Here is a 20170-nt window from a genome sequence, read left to right on the forward strand (position 1 = left end):
TTTCCATTGAATGGACTTTGGATCAGCCCCATATGCAGCATCACAAAAATAAATTTCCCAGGTGTCAAGTTTTATGGGCAAATTCTGCTCTCACTTCCCTTGGTGTAGACCTGGAGTATTTCCATTGGCTACACTGGACATACTCCAGCTTCAGACTGGTAGCAATAACCAGACCTTGATTCTTTTGCACCCACTTTTTAAAGAGTTTCCACAGAAGTCTTATCTTGTTGCCTCTCTCAGCACAGCAGCAAGACAAAAGGTGGTAGCTCTGTGCCAAGATGCCCATATTAGCCACATTCCTAATGATTTGGCATTTCATGCCTAAGCCAAGAAAGCAAAGGCTTTAGTTGCATCTAAGAGATAAGGCTCCACATACCACCATATGAACAGTGCTTAGATAGTATAGTATACTATAGTATACTATAGTGCAACTGTTCTGCAAACAGCAGGATTTCCTATGCACCCAATGGTAAATGTTTCACGGCAAAACTGTTGAATGGCTTTAAAACATTTTTTTCCTTTAATTATTACTATAGGGTCACACATCTGCTGCTGCTATTGGCCAAGCTCTTTGCACACACCAAGGGCTCCCTGCATCACTCCAGTTCCCTCGCCCCCAACAACGATGTGTATCACCCTCCCATCCCCTTCTCTTTCAGGGACTCCCTGAATCTCGCCACCTTCTCCCTCCATTGCCCTCTCCCCTAACCGGGGGTTCTGTGTGCCCCCCTATTTTCCCCTCCCCCTATGCCAGGAGCTCTGTGTGCTCGTCCATTGCCCCCTTTGCCATATGCCAAGGGCTCTGTGTCCCCCATACCACAGTCTCCTGCCAGAGGCTCTGCATGCACACACAATCCCTCTTCCCCCCCAACCATTCTCTCTCTCTCTTTCAGGGTGTCAACATTTTAAAATTGTATGGGGAGGTTGGACAGAGCTAAAGCTACCACGTTACATAAGAGGAATGCCAACAAGTTGAGTGTTAGTCTTCACTTTGCTTAGCCAACTATTTGCTCTACATGGAGGGAGATCTTTAGTAGCACATCTAAATAATCCCAATATCTGTGCATGCTGCTGAGAATTAGCCTAATATTATTTTACAATTCATGTAACTACTGTACTGTAGCTTGAGTGGAAAAACCTTACTGTTCTCCTTATTTTGTATAGGTTCCTCGCCAATATTTTCTGTATATTTTCCAGCACATCTGGATTCAGAGAGTCCGATTCTTTGGCCATTACGGCAGACCTGTGGCTGCCTCTGCAAAGAAAACACCTGGGTTCTTCATCAATGCGTAGTGCATGAGATCAATTGCAAAGGCACTTAATGAAGCTGAAGTTACAATAAGCAGCTTGTTTTCTGAGTAGATAGACTAATACAAGGAGATTGGATTGTGAACAGCAAGAACCATGGAAGCGCAGAAATGTCAGGGGGAGATGGGATTAGAGTCTTGTTACTTTAATTTCTGACATAATTGCCCAAACTTGCCAGTATTTTCTCCATAATTTTTGAATGATTTTAAAGTTTGCCACCAAATGCGTGTAAGTGTTGACTGTTCAGGTACAGCCTCAACACAACTCGCTGGGAGTTACACACATACTGCTGCCAGAAGCAGAGACTGAGAGCTTAGCTCCTCTGGCATTGCAGTGGGGTTGTTCACCAAAAGCATTTTCTTTACATCTGTCTGGGCTACACCAGCTCTTCTCACGGAGCAGCCAGCAAGGAGGGGCGAAGGGGTCAGGGAACTCTGCCAGGTTTCCAAGTAACTGTTTCCTCCAGGGGGGCTGGGCTGTGCGGGTGCAGACTCCCAACCCCACACATCCTGAGTATCCACTGGGAAGGGAAGGTTAGTCCTTGTCCAATGGATGCAGAGGCATCTGCATGGAAACATGGTCAACCTGGCCCCCTTATCATCTGCCCACAAGCTGCGCTGCTTAGTCACTGTGCAGCTGCTGCAGCTGCAAAAGGTTGAGCTGCAGGCAATGCTGCTTTAAGATTTGATATGTGTGAGGGTTCCTTGCCCACACCCCATTCCCTGCCTCCAGGTTATGGCAAACTTCTTTCCTCCTCCACACCTGTAAGCGAGATTAACTGTCTGTGTTAACACCCCAAGCAGACAACAAATCAGACCTGGTGACCCAGCTACTCCAAATCATACAACAATTTCCATTTCAATTAGGATTTTAAAGGGGTCTGATATAAAGTTATTATACAACCATTACGTGCCAGGGGATTGGCTAGCACTCTAATCTTTTAAGGGCCCAGTCACACAGCATGGATAAACCAAACATGGATTGACTGAACCTGGTTCAAATGGTTAAAAAAGAAAACGTCAACAAAATTCAACAATTTTTAAAAATATTTCTTTTAGTCATTTATATTTTACCTAATATCACAAACATGCTAATGTCTGTGTTACAGGCAGGGACACAGTGCGCCTGCAGTCAGGATTCCCAAGCAGGGAATCAACCTCCCATCAGCCTTTCTGAAGTACTTTGTGTCATTACACCAGGCTAGGAAAACACTTACAGCAAAGATGAATGGGACGGCTCATGAATTAACTGCCCTGCTTCTACTAACTCAATGGCATGTTTCCTCTCTAGCTTTTCGTAGAGCAGCACAATACTTGATTTTGGCTGGTCATACTCTCGGAGTAGGAACTTCTGAAGATACTTGCTGTTAAAATATTCCAGTCTGTTCAGGAACAAAAAACAAACAAACACTGCTGTACTGATACTGTAATGCTCATGACTTGAAGAAAACAAAAATAAAACACTGCTGTGCTGAACCTACAATGCTCTTTCTTTGAACAAAATTGCACTGTCTCATTCTTTCCTCCCCAGGACCCAGAACTGGTTCTGGCAGATTGGCTGTTGTTCCGTTAGACGTCTGCTTTCCAGCAACTAGTGGGTCAAGAGCCTGGTCCTGCCCACCTTGGTTTGTGGGTGTGCAAAGAACACAGGGTTGTGTTCTATATTAATTCTATAATGTGGCAAATGAAGCAAGTTAGAGCTTCTCAGAATGCAATTTGTAATGCAATAAAATGCCCCCAAAGGGCCAAAATGATCGTGAACTCCATTACCTTTGCTTATTACATTAGATCAAACAGAAGTGACTGGGGTCAAACCAGCAGCTTCCAGAATCCTGTCTCAAAGCAGATCCCAGCTCAGTAGTTGAAGGAGATTTAGTTCACTTCACATACCAGTACAGATACTCAAGTTTGGCCCCATGTGTCTCTCTCTAGCCAGCAATTTAACCTAGGTGCTACACTCAGAAGGATCCAGTCCTCAGTTGCTTAGTAGACAGTGTTTTCAACACCATCTAGTGGTCATTCCAAAAACAGCCATTCTTAACAAAAGAAGTATCTGTCAGATTACACATGTAAGAATCCTTACCATGAAATCAGGTGTGCATGTTTGTAGAGCAAATAGTAAAAGATGGTAGATTATTACCAGTGTACTTTAAAGGTCTTTTCTTTACAAAAACAAGATTTACATTTAAATACAGTTTACCTCATATTTAAGGAAAATTTGGCATTTTGTTATGAAAATCTCAGAGGATGGTCCATTATTTTTCAATACCTCAACGTAACACAACAGTCTTCAATCACTGTTTCAACCAGCATTGATCTTATGTTATTTACAAGAAAAACAAGGAAAAGCTACATTTTCAGATTCACAGCCCTTCACTGATCTAAACACAAGGATGACTTACAGCAGAAGCACTGGCCAGAAAGAGGAGAGCTGGACAAGCAAAAGGAAGGAGGAGTAAATATAATTAAACCTTAAATGTAAAGAACAGCTGTAGGTTCAACAAATGGAACTGTACAGATTCCTAATATGAAGTGATAAAAGATAAGTGATAACAAACAGTGCTAATAATTAGGGCTGTTGCTTAATGGCAGTTAACTCACGCGATTAACTCAAAAAAATAAATCGCGATTAATTGCATTGTTAAACAACAGAATATCAATTGAAATTTATTCAATATTTTTGGATGTCTTTCTATATTTTCAAATATATTGATTTCTATTACAACACAGAATACAAAGTATACAGTGCTCACTTTATATTATTATTTTAATGCAAATATTTGCACTGTAAAAATGATAAACAAAAATACTATTTTTCAATTCAACTAATACAAGTACTGTAGTGTAATCTCTTTATTGTGAAAGTGCAACTTACAAATGTAGAATTATTTTTTTGTTATATAACTGCACTCAAAACCAAAACAATGTAAAACTTTAGAGCCTACAAGTCCACTCAGTCCTATTTCTTGTTCAGCCAATCCCTAAGACAAACAAGTTTGTTTACATTTACAGGAGATACTGTTGCCTGCTTCTTATTTATAATGTCACCTGAAAGTGAGAATAAGTTTTCGCATGGCACTTTTGTTGCCAGTGCTGCAAGCTATTTACGTGCCAGATATACTAAATGTTTGTATGCCCCTTCATGCTTCGGCCACCATTCCAGAGGACATGCTTCCATGCTGATGATGCTTGTAAAAAAATAATGCATTAATTAAATTTGTGACTGAACTCCTTGGGGGGAGAATTGTATGTCTCCAGTTCTGTTTTACGTGCATTCTGCCATATATTTCATGTTATAGCAGTCTCGGATGATGACCCAGTACATGTTCGTTTTAAGAACACTTTCACAGCAGATTTGACAAAACACAGAAGGTACCAATGTGAGATTTCTAAAAATAGCTACAGCACTCGACCCAAGCTTTAAGAATCTGAAGTGCCTTAAAAAATCTGAGAGGGACGAGGTGTGGAGAAATCTTCAGAAATCTTAAAAGAGCAACACTCTGAAGCGGAAATTACAGAACCTGAACCATCAAAAAAAAATCAACTTTCTTCTGGTGGCATCTGACTCAGATGATGAAAATGAACATGTGTCAGTCCACTCTGCTTTGGATCGCTATCTCGCAGAACACATCAGCAGCATGGACGCATGTCCTCTGGAATGGTGACTGAAGCATGAAGGGTCGTCTGAATCTTTAGCGCATCTGACACTTAAATACCTTGAGACGCTGGTTACAACAGTGCCATGCACACGCCTGTTCTCACTTTTAGGTGAAACTGTAAGCAAGAAGCGGGCAACATTATCTCCTGCAAACTGTAACCAAACTCACTTGTCTGAGCAATTGGCTGAAGTAGGACTGAGTGGTCTTGTAGGAGCTAAAGTTTTTTATTTTTGAATGCAGGTTTTTTTGTACATAATTCTACATTTGTAAGTTCAACTTTCATGATAAAGAGATTGCACTACAGTACCTGTATTGGGTGAATTGAAAAATACTATTTCTTCTGTTTTTTACAGCGCAAATATTTGTAATAAAAAATAAATATAAAGTGAGCACTGTACACTTTGTATTCTGTGTTGTAATTGAAATCAATACATTTGAAAATGTAGAAAATATCCACAAATATTTAAATAAATTGTATTCTATTATTAACAGCGCAATTAATCATGCAATTAATCGCGACTGATTTTTTTAAACGTGCGATTAATCAAGATTAATTTTTTTAATTGCTTGACAGCCCTACTAATAATACCACTGTATTTGTACCTCCTTATTAAAATACATATATTTACATTTTATCATATCACTAGCGGTGATAAAATAGTATAGTAGTGACTCTGCTATGGTTAATTCTTTCATATTGCACTTGAGTAGGTCAAATACTAGATCACCAAATGTGGACAGGGCATCCCATCTTTTCTGTCTTTACCTTTAGTTTTTATTTGTAAAGGAAATGCATGTTCCATTAAAACCAAAACTAAAACTCTTAAAAGGATGAAAAATAAGCTACAGTCTGTGTCCCCACATTCCCAGTAATCCATACAATAGCAAAAAAGTGGCCAGGAAACACTCAGATATATATAAAGTTAAAATAAAGCAGAAAAGAAATAATACAAATAGCCAAACCAAGAGATACTGAACACACTGGAAAGATATCAACATTCTGAGGTTGAGCTATTTCTAGGGAGGTAAACCCTGGTTCAGGAAGGCACTTTAGTCTTTACTTGTGGTGCACACTAGTCCCTCTTTGTTATTTGGACCATTAAAACCAAAGTAAATGAGCAATATGATTTTTAGTGGCTTGTCCCAACTTTGTCCCACCAGGATATGAAAGAGCCCAAATGGTGACGGCCCTTTGGTAGTGTCCATGCTATATCAAACCAGCGCACCCTATCAGGAAGGCCTGGTTCCCTGAAAAGGAAGGTCTATAGCTCCTGCCATGCAAACTGTTACACGTGCTTAATGTTACACATGTGAGTAACCCCTTCAATGTATGTGTGTGTTTGCAGGATCAGAGCTCTAATCAGCACAACACAGGAATGTGCCAACAGACCAATCCTTGAAGCAACCAGTGTTATGTAGGGTGTTGACATGACACCTGGGACCTTCATTTACAACATCTCCGTGTTTTTGTTTTGACTGAGGGGAAAGGTTTTGGGAAGAGAAGAAAGGAGTCCTCTGTCAGTGAAGTACCACCATGTATGACATCCAAATGGGGGGAGGACAGAAAGAGGAACATGGACAGTCTGTTCTGATTTGGTGCCCAGACAACCTGGTCCCACCTTTTGAGCTTAAGGAAAGAAAAGAAAAGCTGTCCCTCTTTGTTTGTGGCTGTCATCTGCTTTATGACACACAGATGAATGAAGCTCAGCTATCCCCAGTGGAACCATATGGAAACAGAAACCAGACTCTTTTTTTTCAAACATGTACACAGTTGTATTTTTGGCAAATCCTTACTTGTCTTTCCAGTAATACTGTCCCCAGTGTCCAGATATATCTTCTATGCCAGCGAGCAAATGATCCAAGAACTACACAGAAGAGAGGATTTTGCTATACACCAGTGTATTATTGCATATACGATGAACTCTGTTGGATAACATCAAAAGCCAGCAGACAAAATGCAGGACATTTTCAGCTAGGTGCAGTAAACAGTAAACAAGAACAGGAGCTGTCCCATTCAATCATCCATGCTTATTCCTTGGTTCTAAAATGCAATGAGGCTTCTTTCTTTCAGGTGTATAATCACTGAGGGACATGGATCTGTTTTTTATGAAACATGCAGGTTGGCCAATGCCTTGCATGCCCTGCATAGTGTGACTTGACAAACACTGGAAGCTCATACTGAATGTTTGGAGAGCAATGTGTTTCATGAGAAAGATATATTTGGTGCATAGTGCTGACTACATAGGGCTGGAGCTTCTCCTGGAATAATAAATACCCCCATGCTACTAAATAAAATCAATGCCTACATTGCATCTTAAACACAAGCAGCTTATTTCTATGTTAAAAATTCTGAACAGGGAAATTTTCAACCTTAAAAAGTCTCCTGAATTTCCCAAATTGCCTCCCCAGCTGTTGTCACCAGAACAACCCGCAGCAGACTCTGCTATGCCACTGTTCATTACCCCCATCATACAATTGTTCCTGTGCAGCTTCAACCAGCTCTAATTAGAGAAATCTCCTTTTGCACACAGAGATATACTAAGCTTTCAGCAAGTAGGTGTTAATCATGTGACAGTGCTCGCTAAACCAGCCTGCTCCATTCTTTGACTTCCCCTGAGGCTACACACAGCAACCTAACATGGCTTCAGATGTGTTTGACTGCACCTTACTGGGGCTTCTCAGGGCAGATCTACACTACGGGGCTAAGTCAACCTAAGTTACGCAATTCCAGCTACATGACTAACATAGCTCAATGGTGGGTAAACCTGCAGCATGTGGGCCGCATGCGGCCCATCGGGGTAATCCGATTGCGGACCATGAGACATTTTGCTGATGTTGACCACCCGCAGGTACCGCCCCCCCGCAGCTCCCAGTGGCTGCGGTTCTCTGTTCCCAGCCAATGAGAGCTGCGGGAAGTGGCAGCCCACAAGTCCCTGGGGACCGCCGCTTACTGCTGCTCCCATTGACCAGGAATGGCGAATCACAGCCACTGGGAGCTGCAGGGGGCCATGCCTGCGGACAGTCAACGTTAGCAAAATGTCTCGTGGCCTGCAATCAGATTACCCTGATGGGCTGCATGCGGCCCGCACGTTGCCCACCACTGACATAGCTGGAGTCGCGGGTTGCCCACCACTGACATAGCTGGAGAAACTCTCCCGTCGACTTACCTTATATTGTCTCGTTCAGGTGGAGTACCAGAGTTGACGGGAGAGCGATCGGCAGTCAATTTAGCAGGTCTTCACTAGACCCGCTAAATCGACCGCCGGTGGATCAATCGTCATGCTTCAATCCCCTGGTAATTCTAGACAAACCCTGTCACATTAAACTAACTCGAGTGAGCTAACACAACTGAAAAGCACATTTTTTTTGCCCATCAAACCAGAACCTTTAAAAGGTGGTTTGGGAGGGGGAGTCCATGACATTTGATGCCACAGAAGTTTTCCTTCTCATTTCTCTCCTATTACATTTATAGGGCTTCATTTTTCCCTTTAGCTAGTGGTAGTAAATGCTAATGAGACAATACTTGGTCTCCCAGGCTGAGTTTAGTTTGAGTAACAAATACCCAACCCTTCCCCACCACCCCCGGCTTTTTGGATAAGTAAATGAAAGAGGTGAATCATATACCCATTAAATCTTAAGGGATGTCTACAAATACTACATCTCTGTCCCGTCTTTACACTTTCTGCCTTCAAATCAGCAAGGATCAGAAGCCAGAATCACTGACAGGAAGGTATTAATTAATAATTATTATTATTTGTACAGCACCAGCAGGATGGTGCTGACAGGCAACTGATCCCCAGTGTAGGGTGGCTACCAGACATTCTGTACATTGGCTGGAAAGGTGTTGGGAGGGGAGGAGCGGCCAGACTGTCAAGAGGGAGAGGCAGTTCTTACTCAAAATGTGCTGGCCTGTGGGGAGTTAGAACTAGGGGGAGCTGGCAGCTAGGAAACAGCAAGAAATAGGGATTGGTGGGGCAGGAAAAATGGAGGTAGGGGAGAGCATGCTGCAGAATGAAGGGTGAACAACCCACAGGGGAAGCTTTAAGTGAAAAAGGTGAACAATGGGAAGATGCCAGGGCAGCCAGGCCAAGCCAGCAAGGCAAGAGTAGGGAGCTTTCCGTTTGTGACTGTGCATCACCATCGCTGATGGGGTGAAGTTCACGCTAAGCCACTGTCACAGAGAGGTCACTGATCCACCAAGGCAGCAGATTGGCACATCTATTCATATTTATGCGTATCCATTTCCATTCTTGCATAGGCAAAAGTTCAGGCTGTCTTAGGACTGCAGAATTAAGCCCACTCGTTGTAATAGTAACACCGCAAATATTTAGTTTAAAAAATCCTAAATTGTGTCTTTCAGTCAAAATGGTAAAAGGGATCCCAGACGGAGCATTACAATTATCCCCTCTGAAGAAATCAATTAAAGGAAGAAAGCTTCCTCTGGGTTCCTGAGTGCCTGCTTTCTAGCTACCTGTATTGTTACAATGTCTACTTAATTAGTACATAGCTGTTTTCAGCTCACATTACCCAATAAACACATCTTTAGAGATGATTTACCATTCATGCTCTAACAAAAGAAGGAAGTGGTTCTTGTTTGCTATAGGAAAAGCCTCTTCAGCCTATTGCACTATTCCATTAACCTTAGACAAAGCCCCATAATACATACTAATTGGGAGAATGCCATGCCTGTTTCCTACAAGTGCTTTCAGAGCAAACACCTGTGTTTTCATTTTATTTGTTGTTGTTGTCAAAAAGAGAAAAGAAATATTCCTTAGGAATTAGTACTCAGGTAAAAATGATTTGCCTTCAAAAATTCTATTCATAACTAATACTTTATCTTTGACAAAATGCTTCAAGGACACTGCCTAGTAAAAAAATCCCACTACCACGATACCAACACTTCAGCTGACCAGAGAAAAAACAAAGCCTCTCCAGTTTGTTTCATGGGCAAGTTTGGCAGAATTTTCTGTACTTTCACTAGCTGTTTTCCTTGCATACCAGTTCCCCTATTTGTTTGATTTTTGTTTGTAATGCCATCGGTATTGGCAGTGAGACTCAGAAACAGGGGTATTACCTGGAATTACTACCGACTCAGGTTTTTAAACTGACTAGATTCCAAATGATGTTTAAACATCCTATTTGCTGTGATATCTAAGACACAGGGCGCTAGATTCTGGCCCACACTGCAATCCCTCTGGCTGCTGCAGTGGTACAAAGGTACTCTAACCTATGCTAAACGGGCAGCTGAGCAGTCCCTTGGCAAGCTGGAGTCCTCTGTCCGCGTAGCTGGTGTAGCCAGCTCTACACCACTCCTACCTGGCCCCTTAGTGTGAGGGCATATCAGAGGTGGAAGGGAGCTTGTCCAAGCAATGCTGCATTCCAGCAATCCCCAGCTGGCATAACAACCCCATGGGAATTTAGACCAGCCCTGAGCTTGGGCCAAGTGTAAAGCCACCATAGTCTTTCCCCAATTCTCTACAGCTGCTCTGAGCTGCAATTTGTCATAGCTGAGGATGTCACCCATTTTGTCCTAGAGGAATAGATAAAGGAACTGGCCTGGGAGTGTACACATATGGGGTCTACTGAGGACTCTGTCACTGATCTGCTGCATGACTATGGGCTAGTCACTTAGCCTCACTGTGCCTGTTTCTCTCGTGTGTAGCTGTTTAAAGGTTAACCTCAGGTAGGGTATGTTTGTAGCTGTAGTGCTTTCACCTCTCCCCTTCTAGAAACTGTTAATATTATACCAAATCAACTCTACCAATGCTGAAACACACTAAATAAAGTTTTCTAATTACATGAAGGCTCATAGAAATGGCTGATCATAGAATATTAGGGTTGGAAGGGACCTCAGGAGATCATCTAGTCCAACCCCCTGCTCAAAGCAGGACCAATCCCCAACTATTTTGTTTTGCCCCAGATCCCTAAGTGGCCCCCTCAAGGATTGACCTCACAACCCTGGCTTTAGCAGGCCAATGCTCCAACCACTGAGCTATCCCTCTCCCCCAATATTTAACCTCAAATAGGAAGTGAGCCAAGTCCACCAAATTAAATTAGTTTAGAACTCTGTACCACTGTGTTAGGGAAACAATGTATGTTTGGTTTTTTGAGTGTGATAATCCCTTGCAATTTGAAGCTACAAATTAACATCCAATTAAATTTTCCACTTCCTCAGGGCCCAGTCTTGCTCTGGGGCTCACATGACAACTCTTTGCAGGCTATTTGTGCAGCACTTGGGCACATAAGCAGGGTAGCAAATAGCTTGGTAGCTGTTCTGCATAAACCAGGTGAAGGGATTTCTCAGCCTCTGCCCACCCTATGTTTGCAAAGCCTGCAACGTGGGCATTTCCAATGTATATGTTTGGGTGGGCGGGTGGTATCTGTGCTTATGTGGGCTAAAGCCAACTTACATGGACATGGAAAATTACTACACAGCAGCCCTTCTTTGTGTCAGGAGCATCTTTATCCCAAGTAAAGGATTAATTGCTCTTACTTCTGTAGCATGAATCAAATGAGAGTCTTTGGAGCAGGCTGCTGCTGAGGGACCGAAGCGGAGAGATGTAATTGCCGTGTATATGAATATATCCAAATACATTACCACTAGACTTGCTATCATGTCCCAGCCAGCCCCCGCAACTCAGAGCTCTGCCCACGTTTGGGGCTGTGTTTTCCTTTGGTGTCAGCTCTTTTCTTTTGGAGGGTGTCCTTCTAGCATTCGGTGATTATTAGTGGCCAGCCAGAACCCCCACAGAAACACAAAAAACAGAACTACAGCTAAGCCTATATGCTAACTTCTTACCACTAGGTCCAGAGCTGGGGATAGTGCCTGGTGCACAGGGCACCAATGCTGGATCATTCCCCCAGCTAGGAAAGCCCATCTCCCCGTTGCCTCCTTGATCCCTTCCAGACAGGCAGAAAGGAGGGGGTTAGGTTAGACTGTAAACTCTTTGGGGCAGATACAGTATCTAGCACAATGGCACCCTGATCAGGTCCCTGTGTGCTACTGCAATAAGAATAGCAGAGCTTACTACCTTCGTATGACCCTGAGCCTGAAAAGGAATCTGCATTCAGAAAGCCCCAATGAACTAAATAGGACTCTGCAAGGACTTAAGGGTCTTCACAGGCAAATTGCTTGGCAGGATCAGGCCTATTAGCAAAGCAAATTGAAATGCTGTAATCACACCCACCCTTTGGCTAGGCATAAAGAGCTGAGCCACTTACCCGGATATGAATCTGTTCCCCCACCGTGGGTGCACTTTCTCTTTTCCTCTTCACATCTAATAAGTCAACGAGAGGACGGATGGTCATTCCCTGCACATAATGACACACACACAAATAAGGGTCTCTTTACAACACAGCAACTTTTCAAAGGACCAGCATGTTTTCTAGTTATGTATCTTTTAGCCTGTGCTGAAAATTTGCTGTTGAACAGCATCACCAACGTCAACACAAAATTAGCATAGCAACCCAGTTCCTGATGCTGAATCCTCACTTGTTTCCAATGAGAAGAGTTCTTTTGGCCAGTCTCTCTCCTCAGCTTTTTTGCTCTTTTCAATATGTGAAGCCACTGTCTGTGAAAAACTCTGTACCTGTTTGCAACCCAAAAACTTTATTTTCCCACAGGCAAGCGATGTTAACGATTCCAGTCCTCTTACACATTCATAGATTTTCAGGCTAAAGGGACTTGCATTACACAGGTCACAGAACCTCACCCAGTAATTTCTGCCTCAAGTCTACGAAAACTGCACAATTAATTGATTTTTTCAGTTTTGTGGCCAAACAAAAAATCTGGAAAAAAATAAAACATTTGGAGTCTAATTGAAACTGATTTTTTTAATTTTTTTCTCATGTAAGGATTTTTTTTAAAACCATTTCAGGACAAAAAATATTTTGTTCAATCCAAAAAAATGTTTTTCATTCTACTGTGTTACATTTTCAGGTGGGTTTTTTTTTTTACCCTTTGCAAAAAAAAATCAAACAAATCTAGTTAAATTTAGAAAGAAAATGTCATTTCCAAACAAAAAGTCAAAGCATGATATTTCAAAAATGTCAAAACAGATCATTGTGATTTTAAAAAAAAATCCACACATTTTTTCATTTTTCATTCAGCCAAAACTATTTGCCAAATTCAACCTGAATCCATTAAACAGTTTTGGTCACCCTGAAACTTCCTGTTTCGGTGAATAAAGTATTCCAATGACAAATTTCACCCAGCTGTAAAGCCTGTAACTTCTGCTTGAGCGCTAGCATGTCTTGTAGAAAGAGGTCTAGTTGAAATGTAAACATGTTAACTGATGACAGTTCTGAGCATCTTGCAGAAGTCTTACTGTCAGCGTCTGTGATTTATCTATGACTCTGGTGAGGGATGGGGAAAAAAGTTTAAAAAAATCTTTCCATGGAACTCATGAATGCGAAATTCTGAAGTTCTACTGTGATTACAATCCATTATATCTCTTAAGTTTGCCACTTTAAGAAATTACTTTCCTGTGCTAGGCCTGCTGCAAAAATGATACAGTAGCTGATGCTCATGACTCTCTTGAATGTCACAAGAGTTGGCACGGAGGACAGCTTTAATTGCAAGAACAATTAATGTGTCATTTTAACCACTAATGTCAATACAGAATTCATCAACATTCAGTGTAAATAATATAAATCTTACAAATTTAGAAATAACACATATTGCAAATTAAGCAGCGCCTATGTAATTTGGCCTCTTGTCTTTTGCTGGATAATCAGCTGGGTTTGTTTTCATTTTAAACTGACAGTACTGAGTTCTGTGACCATGACTCCCAACACACAAAGAGATTTCTATGGCTCTGATCCTGAGTGTTGTTTTATATGAGCAGGCCCCTGTGCTTGTGCAGAGCCCCATTGACTTCAACAGAGTTCTGGTGGGGGGGTGGGGTGGGGTGGGGGTAGACTCCTGCAGCCACATGGATAAACTTGCTGGATCGTGGCCTTAGTACTGATTGATGGCTGTATATAACCTGTGTGAAATGTATTACTGGTGTCAATCCAGTTGCTAATGGATAAGTGTCCACATCACACAAAAAACCCAAAACAAAACCGTTCACAATTAAACAGTTTCTTCTTGGCAATTTCACCGGGGAGGTCATGGTCTGAATAGGCAGAGAGAGTGAACTATAAATGGAGAACATGGCATTTAGTTTTTAAAGACACAGAGAAAAAAACAATGAAACTCCTTTGTTGCATTCAAGACAAATCAAAGGCTTTTTTGAGGACTTTATGGTGCAAGTGGCATACATCAGGCCAGTCTAGGAGCACTGAGCATCTGTCAATTGCCCCCAAAATTTCACAAAATTACTGATCACTCCTGCTGTGTAAATTCAGGAATGATGACGATCCTCTTGCCACAGGTTCAGATAGACCAAAATAGACATTGTGACTTATATATGCATGTATGCATGCATGTAATGGCATGTCCACACTTAATACATTAAGATCTTTATTTAGGCATTGCCAAATAATCCGCTGGGGCCTTCCAAGAGAAAGAAGCAATCTGTGCTCCCCCAAGACTCCCTGCACATCCCTTTACCCCTCTGCACAAGTATCAAGGCCAACTACACTATGCCCTGAAGTTTTTACTCAGTCTTTACTCACACAAAAGCTCTCCTTGAGGTCAGGATTTGCAGCATTGTTAATACAAGCTGCTGATGTACATCAATAAAGAAAAAGCTTTAAAAACAACGGTGCCATGAATGTTATTTTTTTAAATCATTTATTTCTTCCCCCTTCCATCCAAGGTGAAATGCATTATGAAGAATGCTGGGACACTGAAGTAATCATTCCAGTCCCTGCTCTGCATCCACAGATGTAACTGGAAACACTCCTGTTGACTTCAGAAGGTGTTGGATCAATTTACACTCGGTGGTTTGTAAAAGGTTTTCTTTAATATCTGATCTATCATTTTTATATTTTTTTCTATGTTGGAGCATGTCGAGGTTGTTGTTTCTTTAAGCAAGTTTTAATGTTTCTGATTCTTTTAGCTGTCCCTACTACATGATGCCACAGGTACCCAGAATTTGAATCAAGCTAGTCTTCATGAATACTAAGTGTCTGCTGAATGACTCAAGGTCAAAGGGTCATTCTATTGACACATACCCACAGGGGAGTCCCACCCTTTCGCATGGAGATGACATCACCATTTGAGCTCTGAGATTACACAAAAGCCCTTCCACCATCCTGAGAATTATTTTACGAAGCTTCTGCGGAATGGAACCGCTGCCTTAGAGCAATCTTTGTCAGGGACTCAGGGACTCTCTCTGCAGGAGCGGTCCTGCCAAGTGACCGGATCTTTTCAATTTCTGACCCACATTTGCATCTTAAAACCTGTCAACCTGAACCCAACTCCCCTTTTCCCACCCCCTGGCCTCCGCTCACTCCATTCAGTCTGCCAGATAGGATTGAAAATTATGCTCCACAATAGAGATCCAGCTGCCTGTCTGACTCAGCTCCAGGCCCAGTCACATGGCCATATCAAGATCATTACTGGTTTTGCCCAATTGATCTTTTCAAATATGAGGAGGCATGGAAGCTATGCTGTGTGGGGTCAATTGTAAAACACACCAGTGTGAATCTTCCCCTCGTATGCAGCCTGAGCATGAGCAGTGTGCTGGAGAGTTCAGCGGGGTCCATGTGGAAGAAATTCTCTCCCACCGGGTGTAGATCAGCAGTGAAGCCACTCTGCATCTCTAAATGTGGCTTCAGAAGCCTCAACAGCTGCTTCAAACCTTCTATAGGGTGGGGAGTGGGTGGAGGGAGGAGGGCAGGCATTGGATTGGTGAATCTGTATGGAGCTTGTGCACACAGGTGCAAGAAGTCCCCATGGAGCTTACTAAATGGTGCCACCCCTTTCACTGACCTTCTGAATCTTGCCCCATATAGATACATGCAGAAAAACTGTCCTGGGATCTATTGTGCTGCTTTGCTCATCCAACTCTGCCAATAGAATGGGGGAAGGTGGGAAGATAAGGCTATGTTCATTCCAGGAAGAAAGAGTATCAGCATCATGTGCTTTCCACAAGCAGTTATGCAGAAAAAAAGGCCCTGAACCTAACCCTGTACTTTTAAAAACAGGACAGTTTTGGGAGTTCCTTGACTAGATAATCCCAAATTTGCACCACAAACTCACCTTGGGCCCTGACCTGACATACCAGTTTTCAAGATGAACTAACTGTGCAAGTGCATTTTAGGGAGGTATGAAATCTGGGCTTTAACCAGGAACCTTGCTGCAACTATGGAGTCACTGCTGCTGCAGCTTGATGACAACACAGGGTGCAGGGCAGCAGAGAATCGGGGCCAAAATCTTTAGCAAACTAAAAGTGTCTAGGAATATTTTAACCACTAGATGGCACTTGAATGCCAAGAGATGTTCTCAATGTGCATTTTTCCTTAAAGGGAAGCACACAAGTTATAAATGGACCCTACAATCAAAGTGGGTCTTAATAACCTTCAGTATTAGCATACACTAAAATGATGGGAAATCTTTGACCTTCATTTACATATACAAACGGGGAATTAGAAATCATTTTAAACTAAAAGTGGGACATTGTAAACAAGAGAGAACAACATATAGTAAAACAGAAACATATAAGCAAGTAATTTCATATAGATTGAATTCAGAGTGGTAGCCGTGTTAGTCTGTATCAGCAAAAACAACAAGAAGTCCTTGTGGCACCTTAGAGACTAATAAATTTGTTAGTCTCTAAGGTGTCACAAGGACTCATCGTTATTTTTGCATATAGAGAGAAGTATATTGAAACTAACGTTTTAAAAAAGATTGCCATTAGAATCTCAATGTCAAATTAGATCATTTAACAGAATAGGTGCTGGAACTTGGGATGTGGGGAGTGCTGCCACACCCCCTGGCTTGAAGTGGATTTCATTATATGCAGGCTTTACAGTTTGATTCAATGGCTCTCAGTACTCCCACTATACAAATTGCTCCAGCACCCCTGTTTAATAGAAGGGCCATTTAATTACTCTTAAAATTCAAGGGACCTTATCCCCATTCTCTTGCAGTCTATAATGAAACTTCCATTGATTTAAAGAGGTAGAGCACTGCCTGGATACAAAATTTGTATCCACATCCGATCCGCAATCCATAAACATGTTCTACTGATATCCACATCCACATCATAAAGGGGATATCCACAGAGTTGCAGAGCTCTAGATATAAAATTTGGATCTGCACCCATCCGCGATCCACAAACCTGGTCCATGAATGCGGATATTCACAGATATAAAGCAGATATCCACAGATTTGCAGGAACAGGAGCAGGACTAACTTCAGTGCATGACAACTAGTGGCAGATTCTCTAATTTACCTCACTTTAAATAAACATGGAAATAAATTATGAACCTTAATCAGAAGCATCTATGAAAAATTACATCATTTGTGAGATAGAGATTGTGCAGTTAGCTCACTGGATTCTTCTTCATAATTCCATTTCTGATCATTACAAAATATCTAGATAAAGTCAGAATGCTTCCAAACTCAGTTTCTATCTTTTTATCTTACTAGCAAGCTAATATATTTGAGCCACCTTGGGCTGTAAGACAAGAGCATTTGGCTAATATGCGTGGTATCATCTTATTTGTCATATTATTCTTGAGGAATAAACTCCTTAAAAATCCACTCTTTCCATGAACTGGACGGAAATGAACCATTATTTTGATTGTTTATGATTTTTGTTACTTATATAACTAGCCACACACCCCGATCCTTTTTTTTCAATGCTAGACAATATAGCTATTTAAAGCTATCACAAGGTCAATGAAACATCATAAAGTGCTAACACCTGCCTTTTGTATGTATGTGAAGCTATCTCTGACATATATACTAACCCCAAGATTTTCCAGTGACTAGTGATTTTGATTGCCCCAGTTGTCGTGCGCATCATAAAGAGACCTGATTTTCAGAAGGTACTGAGCCTCTCAAAATCGGTACCACACACTCAAAATCAGGCCCCTTTAAGTTGTCTCATTCCAAAAACTGAGATGTTCAAAATCACTAGTTACTTTTTAAAATCTTGCCCTTAGTGTTAAGTGGGTTTAGAATGCTTCCATGTCTTTGCTCTCTCCCCTGGTGTAGTGAGAATTGACCTAGGGCTTGGCTACACTTGCAAGTTGCAGCGCTGGTAGAGGCTTTCCAGCGCTGCAATTAGTAACCGTCCACACCTGCAAGGCACATCCAGCGCTGCAACTCCCTGGCTGCAGCGCTGGCTGTACACCTGGCCAGGTTGGGGTGTAGCGATTGCAGCGCTGGTGATCCAGCGCTGCTCATCAAGTGTGGACACACACCAGCGCTTTTATTGGCCTCCAGGGAATAAGGAGATATCCCAGAAAGCTTTTAACTAAATTACTCTCTTTGTTTTGTTATGCAGCCTCTCTTTGTTTTGTTGTGAACTCCGATCCGAGCGAGCTCCGTTGAACTGCTTATCTAAAAAACAAACACTGATCACAGCAAACAGGAGCTATCTGTACCTGGCTGTGAACGATCAAATGAGAGGCAGGGAGTGAATGTCAAACAGCATTGGAGGCAGGCTGTTTGCAATTAAGACCAAGGGTTCGTGAACATTTTGTGATTTTTCAATCCAGGAAGCTAAAGTGTTGGCTCCAAAAATCCACTCTCTCTCTCTTCCCCGCTCCCTGTCACAGTACACCACAGGGAGTGAGTGAAACAGCGGGGAGTCCGTGTTGGAGGCAGGCTGTTTACAATTAAGAGTTAAGACTAAGGGCTCGTGAAGATTTTGTGATTTTTCAATCCAGGAAACTAGCACACAGTGTTGGCTCCAAAAATCCACTCTCTCTCCTTCCCCGCTCCCTGTCACAGTACACCACCCTCCACCCCCCTCTTTTGAAAAGCACGTTGTTGGCACTTGAATGCTGGGATAGCTGCCCATAATGCAGCACTCCCAACAGCGCTGCAAATGTTGCAAATGTGGCCACACACCAGCGCTGCTCCTACACAGCTGGATGACCAGCGCTGCAAACTACCAGCGCTGCAAACCGTAAGTGTAGCCAAGCCCCTTGTCTGGAGGAGTGTTTAACTAAAGTTCCATCTTACTACAAAATCCAAATATGCCTCTCACAGGACAGCATTGGCCTTTTAAGAGGGAAAAGGCTGGTGCACCTGTGATGGTCAGCTGATGCTCAGAGGGCTTAGGAGAGGGCACCTGGGCCCTAGAGCAGGGGAATCTGGATGAGTCCAGGCAGAAAGAGCAGATGTGGGGCTTTCACTGCCTCAGAGAATGAATGCAGAGAGCAGAAAGCTCTGCAGGCACTCCATGAGAATAGGGAAACAGGCCACTAGCTGGGTGGCCTGGGGAATGGGAGAAAGAGCCACTGGAGCAAGAGGAAGCACTGGGGAGTGCCCCTGTGGCCTCTGTCCTGTACAACAAGCAGGGAACTGGGAACAGGGCCGGCTCCAGGGGTTTTGCCACCCCAAGCAGCCAAAAAAAAAAAAAAAAAGCCGCGATCGCGATCTGCGGCAATTCAGCGGGAGGTCCTTCGCTCTGAGCGAAGGGACCCTCCGCCAAATACCTGGACATCCAGCCCCTCTCCAGAGTGGCCGCCCCTAGCACCTGCTTGCTAAGCTGTTGCCTGGATCCGGCCCTGACTGGGAAAAGCCCAGGAGGAACGTGAGGCTTTTATTAAGCCCAGGTTGCATGGGCAGTATGTGTGTTACGGCTTCATTTGAGCTTTTGAACTCTAGTGGGTGACTCCGGGGGGCAAGCATGAGAGCCCTCCCACCTAAAGCACAACTGAGACTCACAAAGAGCCTTCTTGAGGAGCCCTGAGAAGGGGAAACTGAGGTAAAAGCTTCTGCAGGGTCATCCCATGCCAGGAGGGGGTGCTCTGAGATGGCAGCCCTGTGACAATACCCAACATAACACCTGTTTTTCTCCTTAATCGGGTATCAAATCCTAGAGTGTATTTTACTTTGGTGCTCATTCTGCTCCTGGTAAAATACCTAAGGGCCTTGCTTTAAAGGGATATCTACATTAGCTTTTTCCTACTAACCTTTTCACCTTTATTACCCCTGGTAGAGCTACACCAGTGCAAAGATGGGGTTTGTCAACATGGAAAAGACTCACGTAGACAAGGCCTAACAGTGTTACTCAGCAACTGTTGTCAACCACACACATTTAAGACACATTGTCCCAACTCCTGCCTCATTCA

General features: G+C 42.7%; 1 protein-coding gene across 2 annotated transcripts in view; it reads right to left on the reverse strand.

The window, feature by feature from the left end:
* Positions 1-20170, reverse strand: part of LOC120371240 (sodium/hydrogen exchanger 2-like) — a 92924-nt gene that overhangs the window by 15648 nt on the left and 57106 nt on the right. For both annotated transcript variants that reach the window (XM_039486806.1, XM_039486805.1), the window contains 4 exons: positions 12188-12277; positions 6761-6831; positions 2525-2689; positions 1144-1255 (listed from right to left, as the gene is read on the reverse strand). In XM_039486806.1, coding sequence (XP_039342740.1) covers positions 1144-1255; positions 2525-2689; positions 6761-6831; positions 12188-12277 — 438 coding nt within the window. The remainder of the gene's footprint in view (positions 1-1143; positions 1256-2524; positions 2690-6760; positions 6832-12187; positions 12278-20170) is intronic.

This window comes from Mauremys reevesii, linkage group 9 (assembly GCF_016161935.1).
Source record: "Mauremys reevesii isolate NIE-2019 linkage group 9, ASM1616193v1, whole genome shotgun sequence".
NCBI classification, from domain to species: Eukaryota; Metazoa; Chordata; order Testudines; family Geoemydidae; genus Mauremys; species Mauremys reevesii.